The sequence below is a fragment of the Urocitellus parryii genome, chromosome 15 (assembly GCF_045843805.1).
Source record: "Urocitellus parryii isolate mUroPar1 chromosome 15, mUroPar1.hap1, whole genome shotgun sequence".
NCBI lineage: Eukaryota > Metazoa > Chordata > Mammalia > Rodentia > Sciuridae > Urocitellus > Urocitellus parryii.
The window spans coordinates 48,083,486-48,109,358 of NC_135545.1; the positions used below are offsets into that span (position 1 = coordinate 48,083,486).

The following is a 25,873-nucleotide window of genomic DNA, read 5'->3' on the forward strand; positions in this document are numbered from 1 at the left end:
AAATATTAAAATTCTCTCTCTCTTAAAAAAAAAGAAATTAAAAAAATTTTAAAAACGATATCATCTTCTGAGGACTGTTAATTTACTGTTGGGTTATTTGTTTTATTGGTGTTAAGATTTTTGAGTTCTTTATATACCCTAGAGATTAGTGCTCTATCTAATATGCGTGTGGTAAAAATTTGCTCCAATTCTGTAGGCTCTCTATTCACCTTACTGATTGTTTCTTTTGCTGAGAAGAAGCTTTTGAGTTTGAATTCATCCCATTTATTGATTTTTTATTTTATTTTTTGTTATGGGAGTCTTGTTAAGGAAGTCAGGGCCTATTCTGACATAATGAAAATTTGGGCCTACTTTTTCTTCTATTAGGCACAGGGTCTCTGGTTTAAGTCCTAGGTCCTTGATCCACTTTGAGTTTTGTGCATGGTGAGAGATAGAGGTTTGATTTCCTTTTGCTACATATGGATTTCCAGTTTTCCCAGCACCATTCGTTGAAGAGGCTGTCTTTTCTCCAATATATATTTTTGGCACCTTTGTCTAATATGAGATAATTGTATTTATGTGGGTTTGTCTCTGTGTCCTCTATTCTGTACTACTGGTCTATAAGTCTATTTTGATGCCAATGTATTGACTTTCCAAAAAAAGTGCCATTTTTGTTACTATTGCTCTGTAGTATAGTTTAAGGTCTGGTATAGTGATGCCACCTGCTTCACTCTTCTTGCTAAGGATTACTTTGGCTATTCTGAGTCTCTTATTTTTCCAGATGAATTTCATGACTGCTTTTTCTATTTCTATCAGGAAAACCGGATAAAACACAATATCTTTGTAAGGGCTAAGAAAGTAATCAATGTAGGGGCTGGGGATGTGGCTCAAGCGGTAGCGCGCTCGCCTGGCATGCGTGCGGCCCGGGTTCGATCCTCAGCACCACATACCAACAAAGATGTTGTGTCCGCCGATAACTAAAAAAAAAAAAAAATATTAAAAATTCTCTCTCTCTCTCTCTCTCTCTCTCTCCCCCCCCCACTCTCTCAAAAAAAAAAAGTAATCAATGTAGTCAAGGAATGAGGGACTACAATTTTAAAGGAAAGGGACGTTTACAGGGAAACTCTTTCCTATGTATTTTTTCTGAGTATACTAAGTTGTGTGTGGCTCACTGGAAGAAAGCCAGAGCCTATGCAGAAAGTAGCAATCTTATGGAGCTAAATACACAGGTAGACTTGGGAGGTTAAGGCAGGAAGATGGCAATTTTGAGGCCTGCCTGGGCAACTTAGCATGACCCTGTCTCAAACTAGAGATGGGCTGAGAATTGGAGATATAGCTCAGTTGGTAGAGTGCTTGCCTCGAATGCACATGGCCCTGGGTTCAATCCCTGGCACCATAAAAAAGTGTGTGTAGGGGGGCTGGGAATGATTTTGAGATAGGATTTTGTTGTTTCTGAGGCTACCCTTGACTTGCAATTCTCTTGCCTCAACCTTCCAAGTTGCTGGGATTACATGCATAAACCACAGTGCCTGTTACCCCCAGTCCTTTGTAATTTTGAAACATGGTCTGCCTGAATTGCTGAGACTGGCTTAGGACTTGTGATCCTCTTGCCTCAGCCTCCCAAGTGGCTGGGATTAAAGATATGTGTGACAGCGCCCAATCAACATGTAATTTTTTTTTACATTCATTCATTTATTCAAGTTATTTTCTGAGCACCTCCTGTGTATCATCTGCTTAGGGGGAGAGCATTGTGGTTGGAAGAACTAGTCTAGACTGTGTTCCATTATCCACTTCACCAGTGCTTGCTGGTAGACTATTCTGGGTTCTCTGAGAAGTGAACTGCAAATGGGACTAGTCAGGCAAAAGATTTATTAGGATGAAATCCATGAATCCCATCCCTGGACACAAGGGTCACAGCGCTATGGTAGCAGCCATAACTTAGTTTGGCAGGCCCCTTGCTGTATACCTGTACTTCCTGTAGGAACCCAAGATCATACAGGGCCCATACTGGGTTGGGAAGCATACAATCACTTGGGTCATTAGGAATGATAAGTAGAGTCATGCCTATTTCTCCACATTGGTTCCTGGACCCATGTACTCTTCCTACTTTGGACAGAGCATTCTAAAGAATGGCACCCCATCCTTTCAGAGGACAGCTTATCAGCTAGTGCTTCTGCTCTGCCTTTAGAAGGTTATTACCATGCTGGGCAAGGTACCATACATCTCTAACTGCAACCAGAGGCAATTTAGTGAGATTCTTTTATCAAAATTTAAAAAGGCTGGGGATACAGCTAAGTGGTAGAGTGCCCCGGGGTTCAACCCCCAGTACATGGCAGTACAGGGTACTGGGTAAGTGGGGTAAGGTCATTACCAGGTTTCTGGATGGAGTGGAATCTGATACAACCACAGGACCCTATAGTTATAGGTCCACTTCTGCACCCCATTCACTGCAAAGAATATTCCTTGGGGCTAGGGAGGGTATAGTTCAGTGCTAGAGCACTTGTCTACTAGCATGCACTAGGTTAGGTGGTGGGGTTCAATCCTCAGCACCACCCCCCTCCCCCACAAAAAAAGAAAATCCTTTGTTCTCTGGATCAAATGCTATGCTGTGTAGCTTTGTCTCCTTAAGACACTTGGCTACCTACTCTGAGTAGGAACTGCAAACTTATACCCAGAATAGGTAGTCTATTCTTACAAGAGGGAATAGGCCCAATGTAGCTGATTTGACACTGAACTTCAGCCGCTTGGTCTTCTCTATAAGTAGTGCATATCAGACTCTGCTGGTCTCTTTGCTGACAAATTGGAGGTTCAGAGGCAGCAGTAGCTCCACCTGCTGTGGTAAGCAAAAGAGTCCATGCTATTAGGTTCATGTGGGGTCAGGAATGGGTGAAGGCTGGCTCATGTCAATTAGCTAGGTAATTCTGCCCCATGGTTGTTCAGTTCAGTGCCTCTTCCATGCTTTCTGGACATTTTCATGAGATACAAAAATCTTTATATTGTGTCCACTCCCATGTTTACCCGCATGCTTCTACAGTAAACCAGGATGTTAAACCTTGCTCTGGAATTTGTATGTATTCTTGTTTCCCACAAATGGCATAGATTATTTATGTAGAGGAATTTATATATATTCTAACATCAACTCTCTACCACCTTTCAGGGCCCTATCTTTAGTGATGGCTCTAATCTCTATCATCCCTCATCCTCTCAATGACATTATCTTAAGTTTATCATCACAGTCGGGGGTGGGAAGCAGTTTCTTTTCAGAACTGGGGATTGAACCCAGGAAGGCTTTACCACTGAACTACACTCCCAGATCTTTATTTTGTACCAGGGATTAAACCCACATCCCCAGCCCTTTTTCATATTTTATTTAAAAAATATTTTTTTGGTTGTCAATGGACCTTTATTTTACTTACTTATATATGTGCTAAGAATCAAACTCATGCTAGAGTTTGCACATGCTAGACAGGTGCTCTACCACTGAGTCACCATCCCAGCTCCTCATATTCTTAGATAGGGTTATCACCAAGTTACTTAGGGCCTTGCCAAATTGCTATGGCTGACTTTGAATTTGTGATCCTCCTGCCTCAGCCTCCCAAGCCGCTAGGATTATAGGAGTGTGCCACCATGCCTGGCCCCAGATTTATTTTGAGACAGGGTCTCACTACTATAGAGGCTGGCCTCAGACTTGAGATCCTCCTGCATAGGCCTCCCAAGTGGCTGGGAGAACAGGTGTGTACCAACATACCTGGCTTATATGGGGAAGTTTCTAATATTTACATTTGGCCTTTCCTGCCATAATTAATTCTTACACTATAGGCCAGATACATGACATAGGGTTATTCCAAATAACTTTTAGCTACATATTTAAGGACTGTGAAATCACTGGGTGAACTCATTCAGTGGGCTCACTGTCATTCTTTAGTCAAGATGCCATGATTTTTTTTTTTTTTTTTTTTTGAGGCGGGGATGGGGGTGGGGGTCTGGGGATAGAACCCAGAGGCACTTTTGAACCCTTTTTTGTATTTTATTTAGGGACAGGGCCTTCTTAAGTTGCTGAGGTTGGCTTTGAACTCACAAGATATCATGATTTTTATGGCAAGGGATTTTTGGACTCCAAAAGAAAGAGAAAACTAGGTTAAGTAGCCAGAACTCTGCTGAGAAGAAAAGTAGGAGCCCACTTGCCCATTGCTACTGCCACCATCATAAGCGATGCCAGCAACTAAAATAAATAAAAGTAAAGTCATTTCCTTCTTTCTCCTTTCCATGATTAATATAGTATAGGGGACAGTACTGGGGACTGAATCTGGGGCTTCATACATGCTAGGCAAGTATTCTACCACAGAGCAACACCCCAGTCCTTTGTTTTTGAGAAGGTCTTGCTGAATTTTCCAGGTTGGCCTTGAACTTGAAGATCCTCCTATCTTATCCCTTTGAATAGCTAGGATTATAGTTGTGCACCATCATGCCTGGTTTAGTGGAGGTTCTTAAGAAGCAAATACAGTTTCCCATTAGCAATAGCAAAATAGAATTGGCAGCCAAAGTCCCAACCACCTCATCAATTTAAATAAAATGTTTACTCTGGCTCCAAGAACTATTTTTTTTTTTTGGAATTTTTAATATTTATTTTTTAGTTGGCGGACACAACATCTTTGTTGGTATGTGGTGCTGAGGATCGAACCCAGGCCACACGCATGCCAGGCGAGCGCGCTACCGCTTGAGCCACATCCCCAGCTCCTCCAGGAACTATTATGTGTAACTCAGAGGCACTACTAGAAAAAACAGAGAAATCCACCAGGCTACCTGGGAGAAATCTACCCCTGTTTCAAGACACAGACATGTTCCTGCCTCTAGGAGACAGACAAAAGACACCAGGAGCTTCTGTTACACGTGGCAAACTTTTATTTTCATATTAACATTAAAATACAAAACATAAACATAAAAAAAACATAGAATTTGTATGATTGCATCAATGGTATGACACTATATTATGTACAACCAGAGAAATGAAAAGTTGTGCACCTTTTGTGTAAAAACAAACAAACATACAGAATTTAAACAAACAGAAGTCCCATTGCCCTATTTTCAAAGCAGGTGTAAGGATATATACAAAAACAAGATCATTTTGAATTTAACTCCACATCCTTAAATGGGAAAACCCTAGATATGGGATGAAGAAGAAACATGGTAGAGCAAACACCCTGATGTGCTTAGGAGAGTACAGTCTGGGTCTATAGATGAGATCTCCTACAACTGTGTGTGGGGATGGGGATAGGAAGTAGGGTAAGATTTTCTTGTTAGAAAAATCAGTCAGTCATGTGACTTTGCTTCTAAAACATAAAAATTTAGGCTTAGGATAGAGCAAAGTAGTAAAGCAAATGCTTAGCATTTATGAAGTGCTGGGTTTGATCCCCCCCCCCCATTCACTCACCCCACCAAACTTGAATTTACTATAGAAATGCAGAGACTGCTATGATTTGATATTTTTGCAACTTCCCTGGTAATATATTCCCTGGTTCCTACTCTTGGGAGAATCAATCAGCATTAGTTCAGTTACTTCAAGGCAAGTCAAATCCTAACACTGCCCTGGCCTCAAGAGAAAAGTGGCCATTGCCTGATGTCTACATCCTTTCTGTGGTAATGTGCTGAAGCTACATGTGTTCCTAGTTTTTAATTCAAATCCCATTCTGCCACTGAGGCACTAGGCCAGGGTAACTCTCTTAATCATCAACATATCAAAAGGAGTCTCTCCTCTTGAGAAAAAGGGGCTTTTCCTAGGCTGTATACATTGGGTTTTTGAAAGATACCCTCTAACAGAAAGCTGTCATTAAAAGACACCATTAGAATTTCCGGGAAAATCTACTCTATCAATCCCTTGATGGTAAGAAAATCCTGGAAACAACTAAGGAATGGACAGATAAGAACTGTTTTATTTTAAAAAAAAAGGAAGAAGAAGAAAACTCCTCTACAAATTATTTAATTAAGAAAATCACATTATTAGCCATGTGCTCCCAAGAATATTGATCTGCCCATACCTTCGGGAATGTACTGCTATGGACAGTGATTTCCCAGAAAAGCCTGAGGCAAAACAGACAAATACAACCTGAGAGTGGATCCTAATGTTGGGCAATGAGAGTTGGTGAATGCTTTCCCTGTCATCCCCATAGGTCTCCAACCACTAATTATCTTCCTGAGAGTAATCATTTTACTAACAACACTTTCAGAAAAGGTTAGGGAGACAAATCAGAGAAAGTTGAACAAGAAACATGTTTCAAGTAGGGAAGCCTTTACTTAGGTATTATAAACATGCTCAAAACCCCCTTCACTTTGAGGAATTGGCTTTATTCAGATAGGAACTCTTATGAAAATGGGAGAAAAACAAGCCCTTCTTTTCTCCACAACAATCTGAACAGCTTTTCTTGCTCTCTTTAGTCCCTAGATCCTGATCTGATATTAGGGGAGATTCAAGTAAAAGCCTTGATCCTTTTCTAGCAGAAGGGAAGAATAGTAGTCTTAAAACACTGGCTTAGATAACCGATCCTGAGTTCCTAAGCTATCTAGAAAAGAATGCTCCAACAATTGGTCCCTTTCCTTAGTCTAACAATGCGATAAGCTTAATATATTCAGCATTATTAGCTAAGACCCCATACTGCTCATTAGCCATGTCTATCGTTCGACTTAACGAACGCCTTAGCACTATGTGCCTGGAACATGACTACTGATATAATAAAGTATACCAGATGTGTACTACCACACACTTCTGTTGGGGACAAGAGCATCTAGTTAATAAAAAGTTAATGAGCCTATAAGCTTAAAATAAATCAAATTCTACACAAGGTTCTACAGTGCCCTCTTATGTTCAACAGAAAAAAGACTTTTGCATCCACTAAGCAGGAAGCGGGTTAGCCCCTTAGGATGCAGCACAATAAGGCAATTAGCCCAATAGACAAAATGACTCAGGTGGATATCATACCCCCAGAAAATGCTTGGTGCATCCTCCTGTCCTAAATGACTACTAAGAGGACTCTCTAAAGCAAAGATTTATGAAAGATTCATGAAAGCTTATAACCTGAGAAATGGATAGTATAGATGGAATACCAGTCACTCCTTGGATGGACATAGCAGATACACAATCCATAGTGTTTTGGTGATCTGGATTCCTAGAATCATACTAACCCAAATGAACCATGATACCCAAATTCTAGCTTGCAGACAATAAGCAGGGATATTGTTCAGGGCTGCTAGGTAATAGCAAACAACATTTAAAGTTAACCAGCAGCCTGTCTGAAGGGTCTTAAGACCAAGGTCACTCCCACTTATAGAAGTGGACAGTCTTCTCTGTTAAGGTAGCCAAGTAGCTGTTATGGTTCACCTCAAATGGGCAGATATCCAAAACAGGCTGATCAGTCTGCAGGTCCTGTAGTAATGAGCCACTGCCAGCATCCCACAGCTAAAGAAAACAAGCAGAGAGAAAGGTCAGCAGTCAGTTCAGCTGAAGACTTGCTTTCTTTGTCATCAAACAATTCTGGGGGGATGGGGGAAGATGAGAAGCTGCTGCCCTTGGGAGTAAACAGACCCTCCCTAACCTTCACAAGGGTGCACAAAGCCAACACACACATCACTCCACTGTTCATGTATAGTCTTGCCTACTGCAACCAGCAATTAGTTCTACCTGTGAATGAACCTGAAGAGAAAAGCCCAGCACTCATTACTTCCATCTATGTGTCAGGCAGTCTTCTAGATATTGTCCCTTCTAGGTACAGAAGGGTCAATAAAACAAAGTCAATCTCATAAGCCATGCATCACCCAGAGTAAAAAATTATTAAGCTTTTACCACATCTGTTTTATTGATTTTTTTTTAAACCAAGGATTGAACCCAGGGGTGCTTAACCATTAAGCCACACCCCCAGCCCTATTTTATATTTTGTTTAAAGATAGGGTCTCACTGAGTTGCTAAGTACCTTGCTAATCTGCTGAGGCTGGCTTTGAACTCTCTATCATTCTGCCTTAGTTTTAGCCTCCTGAGCTGCTAGGATTACAAGCATGCACCACCGTACCCGGCCACATGTTTTATTAATCCTATTTTTCCTTGCTGATTTCATGCTGTTTATATCCCTAAAATTGAAGATATTTTCTTACATAGCTACAAAATGAATGATAATTCCATATTATTATTATATATCTGGTGCATAACAAAATTTTACAATTTTCCACATCAGTACTAGGGACTGCTAAACTACATTCTCAGCCCTACAGCTGGTGTGTTTGAATCAGGCTCCAAGTAAGATCTACATTACATCTGGTAGTTACAAACTGTGTGTGTGTCGTGCTAGGTATCAACTATAAGGCTTTGTGCACGCCAGGCAAGCATTTACTGAACTATGCCCTGTCCAGTAATAAACTTTTTTTTTTTTGGCAATGGGGATTCAATCTAGGAGTGCTTAACCACTGCCCCCATCTTTTAAAAAATCATTTTTTTTTTTTGAGACAAGATCTTGCTAAATTACATAGGGCCACACTAAGTTGCTGAGGCTAGTCTTAAACTTGTGATTCTCCTGTCTCAGCCTCTGAAGTTGCTGGGATTACAAGCATGTTCCACCAAACCTGGCCCAATTATAGAATCTTTTATTTTTTTAGTTGTAGATGGACACAATATCTTTATTTTATTTTTAAGTGGTGCTGAGGATTGAACCCAGTGCCTCATCTGTGCAAGGTAGTAAGTGTCCTGCCACTGAACTACAACCCCAGCCCCAATAAATCTTTGAATCTACAGCAGATCCAGTATTACTTTTTTTTTTTCCTTCTGCCACTGAATTGTTATGGAAGCAATTCTACAGTAATTCTACAGAATACTCACAATCTGGCTTTGTCTGTTTGCTTTCTGGTGTATCATTTAACTTGTTCCTCTACTCTCTGCAATTCTAGTTAATAAAGTCAGCATTAGATTCTAGAGTGGCTCTATCCAATACAGTGGTCCCTAGCCGTAAGAATTTATCTTTAAATTAATTAAATTAAAATTAAGTTAAATATGGGCTGGGGATGTGGCTCAAGCGGTAACGTGCTCGCCTGGCGTGCGCGGGGTTCGATCCTCAGCACCACATAAAAATAAAGATGTTGTGTCTGCCGAAAACTAAAAAATAGATATAAAAAAATTCTTTCAAAAAAATTAATTAAGTTAAATAAAAATGAAATTCTTCATTTGCACAAACCACATTTCAAGTGCCTCTGTGCTTAGTGTGACTGTACTCGACAGCCCCTCTCAGATAGCTTAGAATCAGGTTCAAGAACATCTCATAGGAGGCACATGTGCTTCATATTGCCTTACATCAAAAAGCTGTATTATTTCTGGCTAACCCATTTATAGTGATGTCAAGATTGATCTACATGTTCAGGTGGTGAAAGGATGATCCTTCCACTCTAAGATTTCACATCTTTTGTTGATTTCATCTGAGCTGATGAAACTAATGCATGAATTAATTACTTTATAGTTTCAGTAGAGCATGCATGCATGCATGCATTCATTCATTCATACCAGGGATTGAACCCAGGGGCATTTAATCACTGAGCCACATCCCTAGTCTGTTTTGTTTTTTTTAATTTTGAGATAGGGTCTTGCTAAGTTGCTCATGGTTTCAATCCACCATACCACAAAAAAGGAAAAAAGTTTTCTGGAATGAAACATTACGGCTCAGTTAAAAAAAAAAAAAGAATGAGTGAATCTAGATATTGAAATGGAAAGACACCTAAACTAGGAAGTAAAAGGTAAACAAACAAACCCCCCCCCAAACAAAAGCCAAGTTCAGTGATGCAAGCCCATAATCCCAGTTATTTGGGAGGCTGAGCAAGGGAAATGCCAAGTTTGAGGACAGCCTAGGCAACTTCACAAGACTGTCTCAAAATTTAAAATAAAAGGGCCTATACATAGTTCAGTGGTAATGTGCCTCTGGGTTCAATCCCCTGTACCACAAAAGAAAACAAACAAAAGTAAAAAAATGAAAAATATGACGCAGTATGTGAAGTGAGAACTGTATAAAAAATAAAGCAAGCAACCATGCATCTAGAGATACACAGAATTATGAAGCATGTGCCGAGTATTGAACCCAGAGCCTTGCACATGCTAGATAAGCTGTCTACCACTGAACTACAACTCGGGCTCTATTAATTTTTTTTTTTTTGTACTGGGGATTGAACGGGCATTCAACCACCGAGCCACAATCCCAGTGCTATTTTGTATTTTATTTAGAGACAGGGTCTCAATGAGTTGTTTGGTGCCTTACTCTTGCTGAGGCTGGCTTTGAACTCATGATCCTCCTTCCTCAGGCTCCCAAGCCACTGGGATTATAGGTGTGCATCACTGTGCCTGGCTATTAACTAATTTTTTAAAATACAAAATAAAATAGAACAGGCTTACCAGAGCAGAGTTTGATGCTTCATCCCCAGTACACACCAGGATGCTACCATCATTCTCTGGGCTTTGAAAAATGGCACTTTTGGTCAATAGTTTACAAGTGGGTCCCCCAAAGAATGTTTGCACAGGGTGGCAGGAACAAATTGGTTCTCCAGCATTATCCAGTTTGTAGGACATTTCCAGCAGCACACTTCGTAGGGTATTGTGGTTTTTATCTATGGGACACAGAAATCAGTGCTGGTCCATGGGGATGGTTCAAAGAAATAAAAAGCACCTGAGCCCTAAGACACTTAAGATAGCTGAGTAGGAAAAGTAATAAGTACATTAAACCACAAAAATAGCTACAAAGCAAACACAGTAACACAGAACAAGTGAAATTCAGAACCCTAGGTTAGGATGAAACAAGTTTACAACAAATTTTTGCCTCAGAGAAACAATTCTGAGAACGCATTATCTATTTAGTAAAATCACTATATCCTGCCAGGCCTTTGCTGGGGAATTTTTCTCTCAAGAGTGCTGACTAAAAGCATTTTTTCCTTTCCCCAGTGAGGACCCACTGGAACTGCACATTTTATAAAGTAAAAAGCATGATATTAGAGAAGAAGAAACATAGTCAAGAGAGGCAAACAAAAGCTGGAGAACAAAATGAGACTCCCAAGCTTTCTACATAGTCATAACAAATTATCCTTGGATATAGTGGACTCATGGATGACTAAGAGCCAAAGGGCCAGAAAGGTCAAAGAGACACTTGCCCAGTTCAAATGCAACTTCAATAATTAGATCCACTCAAAAGTAGCTGAAGTGTGGGCACTTTTAATGATCAACTCTGACCAAATTGTCAGAAATTTATCTGCTTGTCATGTTTAATGCAAGTGCTGCTTTGGCATCCATTTTTAGACCTGACCTAAGCTTGAAAACCCATCTCAATACTTTTCCCCTAGTTAAAACTCCCCCCCCCCCCGCATGGTTGTTTGCAATATAGCCTACTTGTTCCTTATCCAACTGATCAAAAATCTAGTATACCCCAAAACTGTCGACCACAATAAAATCTAATGGTCAACAGTCATGTAAATAAATCTTCTTTTCATGTGTGTTTTCTCTAAGCTAGCTAGCTATTAACCCCAAGGGAAAATTTAAGGAATAACATCCATGGATCTTAATAAAGGCATAGTCCTAACATAACAGGCCATTTTTTTTTCTCTTGCTCTTTAGCTGCTGGTTGGGCATGTGTGTCCCAGAAAGCTTCTCCTTATTCCCACTGGCTCTGCAAGGCACAATGCCTTTTCTCTGGAAAATGTAAATAATAAACTCCTGTGCTGCGCCCCCTGTTTCATCTGATTGACATACTTAAATCTAACTTTAGGTTTGAGATTCTCTTAAAGAGTAGATATCTTAACAGGAATAAACTGGTCTCAGGCCAGCTAAGAGCTCCCCCACCCAAGGTGTCTGCCAGTATGAACAAAGGGATACTTGGTGACAGGTCTCAGGCACTTAGGCATTAGGCTATTTGCCAGGATAAACAAGTATCCTATGAAAGGCACACTGTAAAGAAAAACAAGTAAATCCTCAAAGCCCTCTTAGGGTAGGGCTAGAGTTTACAGCTTTTCTCCTGAGAGACCTCAAGATCAAATTAGGAAAAAACCTACAACAATGACCATTATAGTTCATCAAGAATTTTCTAAGAACATGTGACTTTTAAGAACAGTCATCTATCAGGGTTTTCAACCCTGGTTCTGGAGACAATGTAGTTTAGCTGGCTAGGTGCACATACCCATCTTTGTCAGTCTTCTCTTATTTACCTGGTTTGCCTCAAATAAGAATAGTTAATACCCCAGTCTGGGCCATACATGGCTGCCTTCCTTTGCACCTTTTTTTTTTAAATTTTTTTTAACTGGGGATTGAACTCAATTTTATTTTTTATTTTGAGATAGGGTCTCACTAAGTTGCTTAGAGTCTCACTAAGTTGCTGAGATTGCATATGGAAGTCACCATGCCCGGCCTCATCTCTACCTCTTTTAGGTGAAGTGAGGGTCAGGCAGAAGACATGAAGCTGATCTGAAGGCGGCTCAATGCCCTTAAGAGTAGGCTTCCTCATTCCATTACTGCTTTAAGAAATAGTGGTTAATTGACTTCCAGAAGTACCAGGCAGAATTTGTTCTAGTTCTCACAAATAAAGAGCAGGAAGGCAGGCACTATTGGAGGAACTGAGAGCCATCAGCTTTACTGTAGTAGCAAGAGCTATAACCCAACCTGTTAACCTGTGAGGAGCTTACTGTAGCCACCCAAAGGAAAGCCAAACTCTTCTTCCCTCTCCTAATACGCATTGGCTTCCAAATAAAACCAGAGGAGGCCTCAAAGGACTCCAACACTCACCAGGCCTGTAGGTCACAAGACAGTGTCGGGTGCTGCTCTCCGTCTGAAAGTCTACGTAGCCCCCTGGCTCTAAGGGCAGCACATGAGGCCAATGAGAGAAGCCCACTTTTAGCTCCCAGAAGGAAGCATTCTCCAATGTTCCAGCTAGCACCCCACCATATGGAAATACAGCGGAGGCAGCTCTGGGTATATAAGAAAGAGATACCAGTGGGCATCTGAAGGAAAAGAAAAAAAAAAACATGCATCAAATTCCAAATACAATACTTGGACTTCTACTACCAGTAGAATCCTGGATCATATCCCTACGTCTACAGAAGAGATTAACAGACCCATGGGCCAATATTCCCTAACATCTGACAAAACAACACTTGAGCTGGAATCTGTGGCAAATGTCTGTAATCCCAGTTTCCAGGCTGGGGCAGAAGCACTGCAAGTTCAAGACCAGGGTTGGTAACAGCAAGACCCTGTCTCAAAGTATCAAGGGCTGGGGGGATGTAACTCAGTGGTAGAGGAGTGCATACCTAGCATGTTGAAGGCCATGTGTTCAAACAAACAAAACCCAAAAGAACACAAAACTAAAAACCCTCTGTGTGTGGGGGGGTGGGGGTGGGGGAGAGAAGCCTCAGCACCCTTCAGAGTAGCCAGGAATGTAGGTACATGCCACACCTGGCCCTTGCTATTTTTAATTTAAATTATTATACATTAATGGCAGTTATCTATTTGCCTGGAGTTCACATCAATCACTTTCATGTCCATGGATCACATCACTGAAGCATAATTCCTTTCTATCTTCTTTAAGATATTTTCTATTTTGGCCAGGCCACAGAATCTACTCACCTTCTGAGATCTTTTTATACCTCCAAGACAGTTCACATGGTGTTCTACACATTCTGAGAAGCCACAGTGGTGCAAATGGCCAACCAATACCAGAATATGGACAGATTTTTTGTTATAAACCTTGAAATCCCAGAACAAGATTAAAAATGATACAGCAATATGGCATCCTTAGGCCAACCTGCACTTTCCTTCCCCAGTGACAAGACAATCCCTGGGAAGGAGACACACATAAATCCTAAAATGGTGGTCACTGGGAAGAGGACAAGTATTGATCCTTTCCCAAGTAAATTCTCACCCAATGACAGTGAAACTACACATTAAACCTGTCCCTGTGACAATATGCTGTCCTCTGGAGGACAAGATAAGCTCTGAACACTGAGCTCTGAACCCTCCATCCTTGTCCTGCAAAAACACTGCCTAGTAAAAACTTAGTGACTGATAAGCAACCTCTCAGTGTGTAACCTATAAAACCCCAAGCTCCCTCTGTAACCGGGGGCTGCTTTCTGCCCAGAAAGTGAGCACAACCGATGCCTGACTCCACTGCTAAATAAAAGACAATGCTGACCCATGAAGTATGCTCTCCTCTGGTAATTTGTACTTTCGTTATGGTGCTGAAACCATTTTGACTATTTTTGCTAACAAAACCCAAGGGCACTTTACCTACCGTGCCATATTCCCACTCCTAGCCTTTTAAAATTTTAAGATCTGATCTAGCTGTGCTGCTGAGGCTGGCCTTGAACATGCAAATCTCCTCTCATAGCCTCCAAAGTTTCTGGGATCCGGGAATGGGCCATCACTGCTACCACCAACCCCAGCAGATTAAACCATAATTAGGCTTTTTTTTTTTTTTGGTACTGGAAATTAAACTCAGGGACACTCCACCACTGAGCCACATCCTCAGTCCTATTTTACATTTTATTCAGAGACAGGGTGTCACTAAGTTGCTTAGTGCCTCGCTTTTGCTGAGGCTGGCTTTGAACTCACAATTCTCCTGCTTCAGTGTCCCGAGCCACTGGGATCAAAAGCATGTGCCACTGTGGCTGGCTATTAGGCTATTCTTTTAAAATCTTTTTTTTTTAAATATTTATTTTTTAATTTTAGGTGGACACAATATCTTTATTTTTATTTTTTTAATGTGGTGTTGAGGATCAAACCCAGCGCCCCACACATGCCAGGCAATCGCGTTACCACTTGAGCCACATCCCCAGCCCTTAAAATCTCTTTTGAGTGAAAATTAAGTAGTTGGTTCAGCAAGTCTATGTTAATCACATTTAATGGGCCAAGAAACACCACCAAGGTTACATTTATAAGTTGTAGACCTGGTTCTAAACACAGATAGAATTATATTTTGCCATGCTAGATGATTACTGACTCTTATGAACCTGGTTATACGTGAAACCAGAGTTTTCTACCATGTGAAATATCAAGGACACAAATTTTAAGGACCTTAATAATTCTGAAATAGAGACTGTTGATCAACTGTGGAATACTCTCTGAAGAGAAGGCGAGTACACTTACAATCTAAAAGCAAGCTACTATCTATAGAAAAAAAGTGAGTGGTTTCTTACCTGGCCTTCTGAGGTACTAACTCCTGCATATGACAACTTGTGTTTCTTAGGTCATAGACTAGAATCGAACCATTGGCTAGTCCGGCATAGATGTAATTGTTTTCATCATGGCACCAGCAACAGCTCCAGACAGGACGTCCGGTATTGTAAGTCTGGACAACAGTATTGGTCTCCAGGCTATGGAGTTATAAAAGCTTTTTTTACTACTAAATCAAATACATGATGAAGAGGCAAAAATTATCAAATGATCGATAATCTCTACTGAGGATGAAGGGGTGGAGAATAGGCCCCAGGGCATTTCCCTTATTTGCAGCTGTTCCCCCACCCATATTGTCTGTGGTAAATTAGAGCTTCTGTCATTTAGAAGCTCAGGCCTCAGAGGGAGGACAAAAAAGGAACTCAGACAGACTGGCACCTGACCCGTTCTTGACTCAGTTAGCTGACCACCCCAGTACAACAGGCCCCAAGAACTTCCCTAGGCTCCTGTCCCACCCTAAATAAACCCACCAAACCAAACATCCTATAACCTCACTCAGCTGAACCTTATAACACTCAGACCCTTGTTTTCTACCCCAAAAATGTGCTCCTTTGCTGCTTAATAAAAGCATCATTGACCCATCAAAGTCTGTTCCCATTTCAGTTATATTTTGGTTTTAGAGAAAACAACCCAAACTGTCTGGATTCTCAATTTCCTTTAGGAATTACACAGATAACCCCTTATATTTCAAAAATTTGGGGCTATAGCCTTTCCTCTTGAGTTAAAGAATAAATTAAAAGAATATATTAACAGTAGATTCCCCACTTCTCATTATCTTCACCACCTGTTACTTACACACACGTAATTTTAAAGAAACAGCATATTGCAGTTTAGTATGTTCACTTTTAAACAGAGTCAATTTTATGTAGATCTCAAAAGATAAGGCTTTAGACCAATAAAAGAGAGCTAAGGGCACCATAACATCAATATTAATTTGATGCAACCCAGACCCCTGACTTATTTACCTAGTCAGTTTAATAGTATTGTCTAGAGAAGCAGAGAGCAGCAAGCCTTTGGAACGACTACTAAAAGCCAGTCCTCGGATCTGTTTGCCATGCATTGGAATATACTGACTGCTTTTCATGTTGGCAGTACTCAACATCTTAACACCAAAGCCTACCAAAGAAGAGAGTAAAAAAATAGTTCAGTTAAAGTTAATTCAGGACCAATGAAAACCATCTTTTCAAGTAGCTCTTTTGTTTACCTTTCTTGGCACATAAATCCTCCAGAAACAGAAGGTAAAACAAAGAAAACAAAAATTCCCCAGTGCAATAATTTACTTAAAGCATATAATACATCCCTAATGTCTATCAATAGATGAATGAATAAACAATTATATATACAGACAATGTAATATTACCCAGCAATTAAATGAACTATTGAATTACACAAAAATATAAACAAATCTTTTTTAAAAAATATGTTGAAAGTCAAAACAAAAAATAACAATGCACTATAAAACTCTAGAAAATGCAAACTAATCTACATAAAAAGCAGGTCAGGGTTGAGGATATAGCTCAGTTGGTAGAGTGCTTGCCTCACATGCCCAAGGCCCTGGGTTCAATCCCTAACACCTCAAAAAAAAAAAAAAAAGAAAAAAAAAAAAAAGAAAAGCAGCATTTATTTGGAGATAGGGAGAAGAGAAAACACCAGGTGGAAGGGATTACAAAAGTGACAAGAAAACTTTTGGCATGATAAATATGTTCATTATATCTTGATGAAGTGATGATTTCAGGGGTGTACACATATCAAATCACATACTTTAAACATACAGTTTAGTTTATGTCAATGAAGCTGTTGAGAGACTGAGAGTATTCCATCTGAAGCACAGATACTCAAAATGCAGAAAGCACACAACAGTAAAGAATGGAGATAAGACTGGGTGTGGTAAGGCACACATATAATCCCAGACTTTGGAGGGCAGGGCAGATATATTGCAAGTTGGAGGCCGGACTGAGAAAACCTCTGCAATTTAGCAAGATCCTGTCTCAGAATAAAGAACTGGAGGGGTCTGCTCAGTGCTTGTACTCAAATGTTCAGAGCACTTGCTTTGCAGATGTGAGGCACTATGTTCGATCCTCAGTACCGCATAAAAATAAATAAAATAAAGGTATTGTGTCCTCAACTAAAAATATTACTATTATTTTTTTAAATTGTTGATAGATCTTTATTTTATTATTTATATGTGGTGCTGAGAATTTTTTTTTTTTTAAAGAGAGAGTGAGGACAGAGAGAGAGAGAGAGAGAGAATTTTTAATATTTATTTATTTTTTAGTTCTCGGCGGACACAACATCTTTGTTGGTATGTGGTGCTGAGGATCGAACCCGGGCCGCACGCATGCTAGGCGAGCGCGCTACCGCTTGAGCCACATCCCCAGCCCTGGTGCTGAGAATTGAACCCAGTGCTTCACACGTGCCAGGCAAGTGTGAAGCTGAGCCACAGCCCCAGTCCTAAAAATATTAATAATAATAATAAAATAAAGGACTGGGGATGTAGTTCAGTGGTAAAGGACCTAGAGGTTTGATCCCTAGTACTGGGGGTGAAAAAACAAAAAGGGACACAATAATAACCAATTTGAGGAAAATCAGAGGTTTTATTTGATCATAAATCATTTTATTAAAGTATTGGATGGGGTCAGGCACAGTGACACGTACCTGTAAATCCCAGCTACTAGGAAGGCCAAGACAGGAGAATTCCAAGTTTGAGGATAACCTGGACAACTTAGCAAGATCCTGACTCAAAATTAATAAAGGGCCAGGCATGGTGGTCCATATCAGTAATCTCAATGATTCAGGAGGCTAATCCAATTTGGAGGCCAGCCTCAGGAACTTAGCAAGACTGTCTCAAAAAATAAAAGGGGCTACGGAGGAGAATCAGTGGTTAAGCGCCCCTCTGTCAATCCCTGGCACCGCCCCACAAATATAAGGTAAAGGATGTAGCTCAGTGGCAGAGCACTTGCCTACTAGCATGTGTGAGATGGTGGGTGTGATCCCTAGTACTAAAAAAAAAAAATTTTAATCTTAGATGGGATCTAAGAATATTATAAAAAAATCCTTTTACTTTATGCTTAAGTGTTTTTTTTTTTTTTTGTACTGGAGATTGAACTCAGGGACACTTAACCATTGAGCCACATCCCCAGGCCTTTTGGTTTTGTATTTAGAGACAGGATCTCTGAGTTGCTTAAAGCCTTGCTAAATTTGCTAAAGCTGGCTTTGAATCTGTAACCCTCCCACCTCCAAGCCTCTAGGATTACAGGAGTACACTACTGGGCCTAACTGGAAATTCATGATAGTCTCTCAAATTATAGCTGTTATCACTAAATAGAGAAATACACAAAAATATAGAATTTCGTTCTTTTGGGGGGAGGTACTGGAATTGAATTCAGGATGCTCTATCACTGAGCCCTTTGGAATATTTTAAATATTTATTTTTTAGTTGTAGTTGAACACATACCTTTATTTTATTTTATTTATTTATTTTTTATGTGGTGCTAAGGATCAAACCCAAGGCCTCACATGTGTTAGGCAAGTGCTCTACTGCTGAGCCACAACCCCAGCCCTGGAATACTTTTTATTTTGAAAAAGGATCTCATTAAGTTGTTTAGAGCCTTGTTACATTGAAGAGACTGGCCTTGAACTTGTAAAAAAAAAAAAAAAAAAAAAAAACACCACATGATAAAGCCAGTAAAAAGAAACATCTGGGGGCTGGGGTGTGGCTCAGTGGTAGAGTGCTTGCCTAGCACTGGGTTTGGATTCAATCCTCAGCAACACATAAAAATAATAAGGGTGTTGTATCCAAAAAAAAAAAAAAAAGAAAAAAAAGAAAAGAAAAACATCTGTAACATCTAGGAACAATTTCATTGGGCATGTGAGGACATTTGGTTTGGAATAGTAAGAAAATCTAAATTAAGCTTTACATGCACAAAATAAGAAAATAATTAGCACATGTATTATATAATTAATGCATTCTCCAAGTTCTTTTATTTGGAATTTGAACACTATTGAATATAAGATTAAATTTTGTCTTAACTTGAATTAGCCCTCAGAATACTTTTTTTTTTTTTTAAAGAGAGAGAGAGGAGAGAGAGAGAGAGAGAGAGAGAGAGAGAGAGAGAGAGAGAGAGAGAGAGAGAGAATTTTTTAATATTTATTTTTTAGTTCTCGGCGGACACAACATCTTTGTTGGTATGTGGTGCTGAGGATCGAACCCGGGCCGCACGCACGCCAGGCGAGCGCGCTACCGCTTGAGCCACATCCCCAGCCCCTCAGAATACTTTTGTCACACATTTCAGGTCTAAAATGAAACTAAGCTGAATGGGACATATCGGGAGTGATTTGTTCTCTTTAGACTATAACACTGACTTACACTTCTATGTACCTCCTATTGAAACCTGAATTCTCCAAAAAAGGAGAGAAGAAGAAATAAACAGAGTAGAATAACAAACATGACAGCTGTGGTTCTGAATTGTTTACCTGGAAGGAAGGAAGCCTGAGGAGAAGGCTGTGATATCACCAGGCAGCTCATAGCATCACAGTATGTCATGATTCGGCAGTTTCCTGTCTGAGATACTGTGAAGGTCTTTTGGAAGTGGTACTTGTGCTGGCCCTGGCTGGAGGGCAGGCAGTTTAGGAAACTTGCCTGGGAGTTCCCGGGTTGCTGTGCAATCTGATCTCGATGCTGTATAACAAGTTTTTGCAAATCCTAAAATAAAAAAGGTTTTGTAAACGCAAAGCTGTTTTATTTGACATTTCCTCCAAGAACAATTTCTTGCCAGGGAAGGTGATGTATGCCAGTGCCCAGTGACTCAGGAGGCTGAGGATCCCAAGTCTGAGGCCAGGCTCAGCAACTTACTGAGGCCCTAAGCAGCTTAGTGAGACCTTGCCTTCAAAAACAAGGGCTGGGGGCTGGGGATGTGGCTCAAGCGGTAGCGCGCTCGCCTGGCATGCGTGCGGCCCGGGTTCGATCCTCAGCACCACATACCAACAAAGATGTTGTGTCCGCCAAGAACTAGAAAATAAATATTAAAAATTCTCTCTCTCTCTCCCCCCCAAAAAAACAAAAACAAAAACAAAAAAAACAAACAAGGGCTGGGATTGTAGCTCAGTAACGAGAGTGCTCGCCTTGCACATGTGAGGCACTGGGTTCGATCCTCAGAACATAAACACAAATAAAGGTTCATTTACAACTAAAATATATTAAAAAAAAAGAGAGAGAGAAAAACACACAAACACAAAACACCTTGATCTGCTGGGCAAGATGTCACCTGGCACATGTCTGTAATCCCAGTGGCTAGGGAGGCTGAGATAGAAGGATCGAAAGTTCAAAGCCAGCCTCAGCAAAAGCTAGGCCCTAGGCAATTCAGTGAGAGACCCTGTCTCTAAATAAATCACAAAACAGGGTTGGGGATATGGCTCAGGGGTTAAATGCCCCTGAGTTCAATCCCTAGTACCCAGCTCCCCACTCCCAAAAAAACTTGGCAGAGTTCTTGTACTAAATGTTACCATGAATTCTAGAGAACTGAGTTTTTAGAGTATTTTAACAATCAATGAAATAAGGAGAGTACAGAAGGACAGCTTCATTTTATTGGTAGATTTGGGGAGGTAAAAATGACTTTAGCAAGTTGAGCATTCTCAGTTGGTGTTGGTGTTCAATTTTTCTAAAGTTCTGACTGCAGCAGAATCCATCATGAAGTGTGTTTCAGACAAATAGCCTAATCAGACAGAGAATGAACTGGTCATGTTTCCTTCTTTAACAACTTGATAAATCCTATTTATGTTTGTGATGAACCTATGTAAATATTTAGATTCCTATTATTTGGGGTATTGAACCTGGGCCATGTATATGCTAAGCATATACACTACCACTGAGTTGTAGACACAGCTCTGTTCTTCAATTCTGAATTCAAAATTTAAGTCACAAGAGCAAACTCACCTGGACGCGACTGTGAAGTTTAGTGCATTCATTAGTGAGAACTTGAAGTTGAAGTCGGCACTGTGCAGACTCTAACTCAGCCTGCTTTCTGAGCATTTGCTCCTTCAATAAAGCACTAGAAAAGGAAAGACAGCAATAAATGTGGATCAGAAAGGTTACAGTACAGAAAGATGTCTTAGTATGTTCACACTGTCATATACTTTGCTATAAATCTATCAGGCTAGTGGATAATATACACTGAGTCATAAACAAGAGGAAAACCTCTCCAATTTAAGAAAAACTACAGGAACCACAAGAGAGTATAGCACACAGGGTTTAACTCATGAGCCTACTGTATTTTCTTTCTTTCTTTTTTTTTGTACAGACACATCCCCAGCATGTTTTAAAAATATTTTATTTAGAGACAGGGTCTCACTCAGTTGCTTTGAACTTACAATCTGCCTCAGCCCCTCAAGCCACTGGGATTACAGGTGTGCACCACCATGCCCAGCTGGATTTTGTTTTTAAGGCAAGCAATGATGTCAGGAATTTGCCTCTTACTGGGAAATGGGAACTAAAAAAGGTTTTATGTAAAAAGGAGGGAAAAAGAACAAAGCCAACTCTCTGCTTCCAGCTAGAGCAAATGTGATTAAAAGAATGTGTTGAATTAAAACAATAAGCTATTAGTTGTTAATGATAATACTCAAATAAAATCACCAAAAAAGGGGCTGAATTAAAGAGATAAAAGTATATACCTAGCAAATGCTAATAAAATAAAAATCAGTCATAATTAAGGCAAAAAGCATGATCAGGCAATAGCCAGTAATCCATCCCAGTGACTTGTGAGGCAGGAGGATCACCAGTTTGAATTCAGCCTGGGCAATTTACACCATGACTCTAAAATAAAAAGGGGGTTGGGGTTGTAGTTCAGAGGTAGAGCGCTTGCCTAGCCCATGCATGTGTGGCACTGGGTTTGATTCTCAGCTTCATATAAAAATAAATAAATAAAGGTATTGTGTCCACCTAAAAGGACACAAGGGATAGTTTCAATCACTGTTGCCAATGCCAAACCATTAATGAGGAAACGAGCTTAAGAAAAAAGGTTTATTGCTTTGCTAGCAAAGGAGAAACAGAGGGGACTCTTGTCCCAAAGGCTGTGATAGAACAGGGTGGGGGTGGGTGGGTTATCAAGGTGATTCAGAGAAGATTTAGGGAAAAGAAGTTCAGGGAGAAGTGAGAGGTTTAGGGAAAAGATTGGGAAAAAGAAAAAAACATGTAAGTTTCAAAGCCACAAGAGATACAGTCAAAGCGTTAAGTGAACTTGTTATATCCTCAGTACTACACACATACATAATAAAGCATGAAGATATAAAAAACAATATATAATAAAGACATATTCACCAAAAGTAACAATCTTAAATTTGCATATACCTAAAAAGTTTCAAAATATTAAATGCAAAAACAAGGACTGAATTACATTCCAATAAAATCAAAAAGAAAAAAATGATGAAAATCGGAAGGGAAGAGATAAAGCTGCCTATACTTATTTATTTTCAAGAAAAATTCAAGCAACCTCGATGAACCAAGACCAATAAAAGCAGACCTGCTGAGTGAAGTGGTGCGTATCAGGAAGGCTAAGGCAAGAGGATCACAAGTTTGAGGACAGCCTCAGCAACTTAGTGAGACCTTATCTCAAAATCAAGTTCTAGGTCAGTGTAGGCACTTCTATAGAGAAAGACTTTGCTCAAAACAAAACCTAGCAAGGGCTCAATGGTAAAGCACTTGCCTAGCATGTGTGAAGGCCCTGTGTTCAATCTCCAGAACTATAAACCAAAACAACAACAATAAAAAACCAAAAACAAAAAAATTGGGACTGGAGTTGTGGCTCAGTGGCAGAACACTTGCCTAGCATGTGTGAGGCACTGGGTTCAATCCTTAGTACCACATAAAAATAAACAATTAAAATAAAGGTATGCTATCAACCTACAATTTTTTTTTCAAATGATATCAATGGGCTGGGCCTGGGGCTCAGTGACAGAGCACTTGCCTAGCATGTGTGAGGCACTGGGTTCAATCCTCAATACCACATTAAAAAAACATATATATATAAAAATAGAGCTATTATGTCCATCTACAACTAAAAATAATTCTTAAAAAATGATAGACTTGTTAAAAAAAAATCAATAAGATTCCCTACTTACCAGACAACTGATTAGTGAAGGGAATTAAAAAAAAATCATTACCAACAACAATTTTAACAATGACAATCTAGAAATAAAGTTAAAGGATTCAGAAGATCTTTATGAAGCAAAGTATATTCAAAACACAGAAAACCAGAAAAAAAAAAACAAGGAAGGATATTATACAATGTTCATAGCTAGAAAAGACATCATGAAGATTATAACTCCTCAAGTTAACTCTAAAAATTTCATGCTATTTTAATCAAGAGCCCAAAGGATTTACTTATTTTTATTTTTGAGGTACTGGGAATTGAACTCTCGGGTATTCTAACACTGAGCTACATCTCAGCCACCCCGCTTTGGTACCAGAGATTGAACGCAGGGGCACTTAACAATTGAACCATATCCCAAGCCCTTTGTTTTATTTATTTATTTATTATTGATTGATTGTACATGGATTGAACTCTGGGGCTCTCAACCACTGAACCTCATCCCTAGCCCTACTTTGTACTTTTATTTAGACAGGGTCTCATTGAGTTGCTTAGTGTCTCGTTGTTGCTGAGGCTGACTTTGAACTCTCAATCCTCCTCTCTCAGCCTCCTGATTACAGGTATGTGCCACCATGTCCGGCTTCGACCCCTTTATTTTGATACAGGGTCTCACTAAATTGCCTAGGCTGCCCTCCAACTTGTGATCCTCTCGCCTCAAATCTCCCTCTCACCTCAATATCTCATTTGAGTTCACATGTGTGTGCCACTCAGTTTTACATGGAACTTAAAAATTAATTTTAGCTGGTATGATGGCCCAAGCATGTAATCCCAGCTGCTCAGGTATCTGCAGCAGGAGGATGAGAATTCAGCAGGAGGATGAGGTCAGCCTGGGCAATTTAGTAAGGCTCACTGTCTTAAATTGTAACTTAATATAATTTTTTCACAAAGTATAAAAACTTTCTAAGCCACACAATATATAATCATTCTTGGGAATGATAAACAATTTATAAAAGTGGTTTTATCTCTGCTGGGCACTGTGGTGAACACCTATAATCCCAGCGGCTCGGGAGGCTAATACAGGAGGATCATGAGTTCAAAACCAGCCTCAGCAAAAGCAAGGTGCTAAGCAACTTAGCAACAACCTGTCTCTAAATAAAATTCAAAATAGGATGGGGATATGGCTCAGTGGTCGAGTGTATCTGATTCAATCCCTGGTACCAAAAAAAAAAAAAAAAAAAAAAAAAAAAAAAAAAAAAAAAAGGTGTCTCTCTTTTCTTCCCTCTAGTTTTTTAAATGCCCAGACTGATCTCTAACATATGGGCTCAAGTGATCCTCTCATCTCAAGTCTCCCCAATAGTTAGGACTATAGGTATGCTACCACACTCAGCTAGGATTTATTCCTTTAGCCAAACCTATAGATTTTGCCTTTTTATTTATTTTAATAGCATTGGGGATGGAACCTGGGTCCTCATACATACAAGGAAAGCACTGTAAACTGAGCTACATTCTATGCCTTTTTTTATGTGCTTTATTCCCTGCTTTGGTACTGGGAATTTAACCCAGGGGTACTTTACCACTGAGCCATATCCTAAGCCCCTTTTTATTTTAAACTTTGAGACAGCATCTTACTAAGTTGCTTAGGACCTTGCTAAATAGCTGAGGTGGCCTGTTTAAGGTTCTTTTTAACATTTTCTGTACCAGGAATTGAACCCAGGTGCACTTAACCACTCAGTCACATCCCCAGCCCTTTTTTGGTATTTTAATATTTAGAGACAGTGACAGGCTAAATTGCTGAGGCTGGTTTTAAAGTTGCGATCCTACCTCAGACACCTCAACCACTGGGATTACAGTTGTGTGCCACCGTGCCAGGCTCTTTAATATTCTTCTTTTTAGTTGTAGTTGGATACAATATCTTTATGTGATGCTGAGGATTGAACCCAGGGCCTCACCCATGCTAGGTGAGTGCTTTACCGCTAAGCAACAACCCCAGCCCCCTCTTTAATGTTCTTAAAGCATATTTTACATAGTAGCCTTTGTTTGGTACTGTGGATTGAATTCAGGGGTGCATTACCACTGAGTTACATCCCCAACCCCCTCCCTTTAAATATTTTTTAGTTGACGATGAACCTTTATTTATTTATATGTGGTGCTGAGAATCAAACCTAGTGCCTGACACATGCTAGGCAAGTGCTCTTGTACTAAGCCACAACCCCAGTCTCCCAACCCTTTTGAGACAGGGTCTTGCTAAGTTGCCCAGGCTGGCCTTGAACCTGGGATCTCCCTGCCTCAGACTCCCAAGTCACTGCGATTACAGGTATACCCTACCATACTCAGTTTTAAGTAGTACTTTAAGCAACTGTTTAAGGCTTACAAAATGTTGGTAGTTTTTTGCATTGCATGTGCAAATTTTTTATATGAGCTTTCTATTAGGAGAGCTGTTGTACAGGGCCTTAGGAACATGAAAAGCAAAAATGGCATCAGTTAGCTGGGGATGTGGCTCAAGCGGTAGCGCGCTCGCCTGGCATGCCTGCGGCCCGGGTTCGGTCCTCAGCACCACATACCAACAAAGATGTTGTGTCCGCCAAAAACT

General features: G+C 40.1%; 1 protein-coding gene across 1 annotated transcript in view; it reads right to left on the reverse strand.

Moving 5' to 3' along the window:
• Positions 1-5,993: 5,993 nt before the first annotated feature.
• Positions 5,994-25,873, reverse strand: part of Rfwd3 (ring finger and WD repeat domain 3) — a 34,822-nt gene continuing 14,942 nt past the window's right edge. Inside the window, exons 8-14 of the mRNA XM_077793127.1 lie at positions 21,135-21,249; positions 19,676-19,904; positions 16,168-16,318; positions 15,166-15,342; positions 12,761-12,975; positions 10,391-10,602; positions 5,994-7,429 (exon numbers count right to left, since the gene is read on the reverse strand). Of these exons, the coding sequence (XP_077649253.1) occupies positions 7,286-7,429; positions 10,391-10,602; positions 12,761-12,975; positions 15,166-15,342; positions 16,168-16,318; positions 19,676-19,904; positions 21,135-21,249 (1,243 nt within the window). The 3' untranslated portion in view covers positions 5,994-7,285. The remainder of the gene's footprint in view (positions 7,430-10,390; positions 10,603-12,760; positions 12,976-15,165; positions 15,343-16,167; positions 16,319-19,675; positions 19,905-21,134; positions 21,250-25,873) is intronic.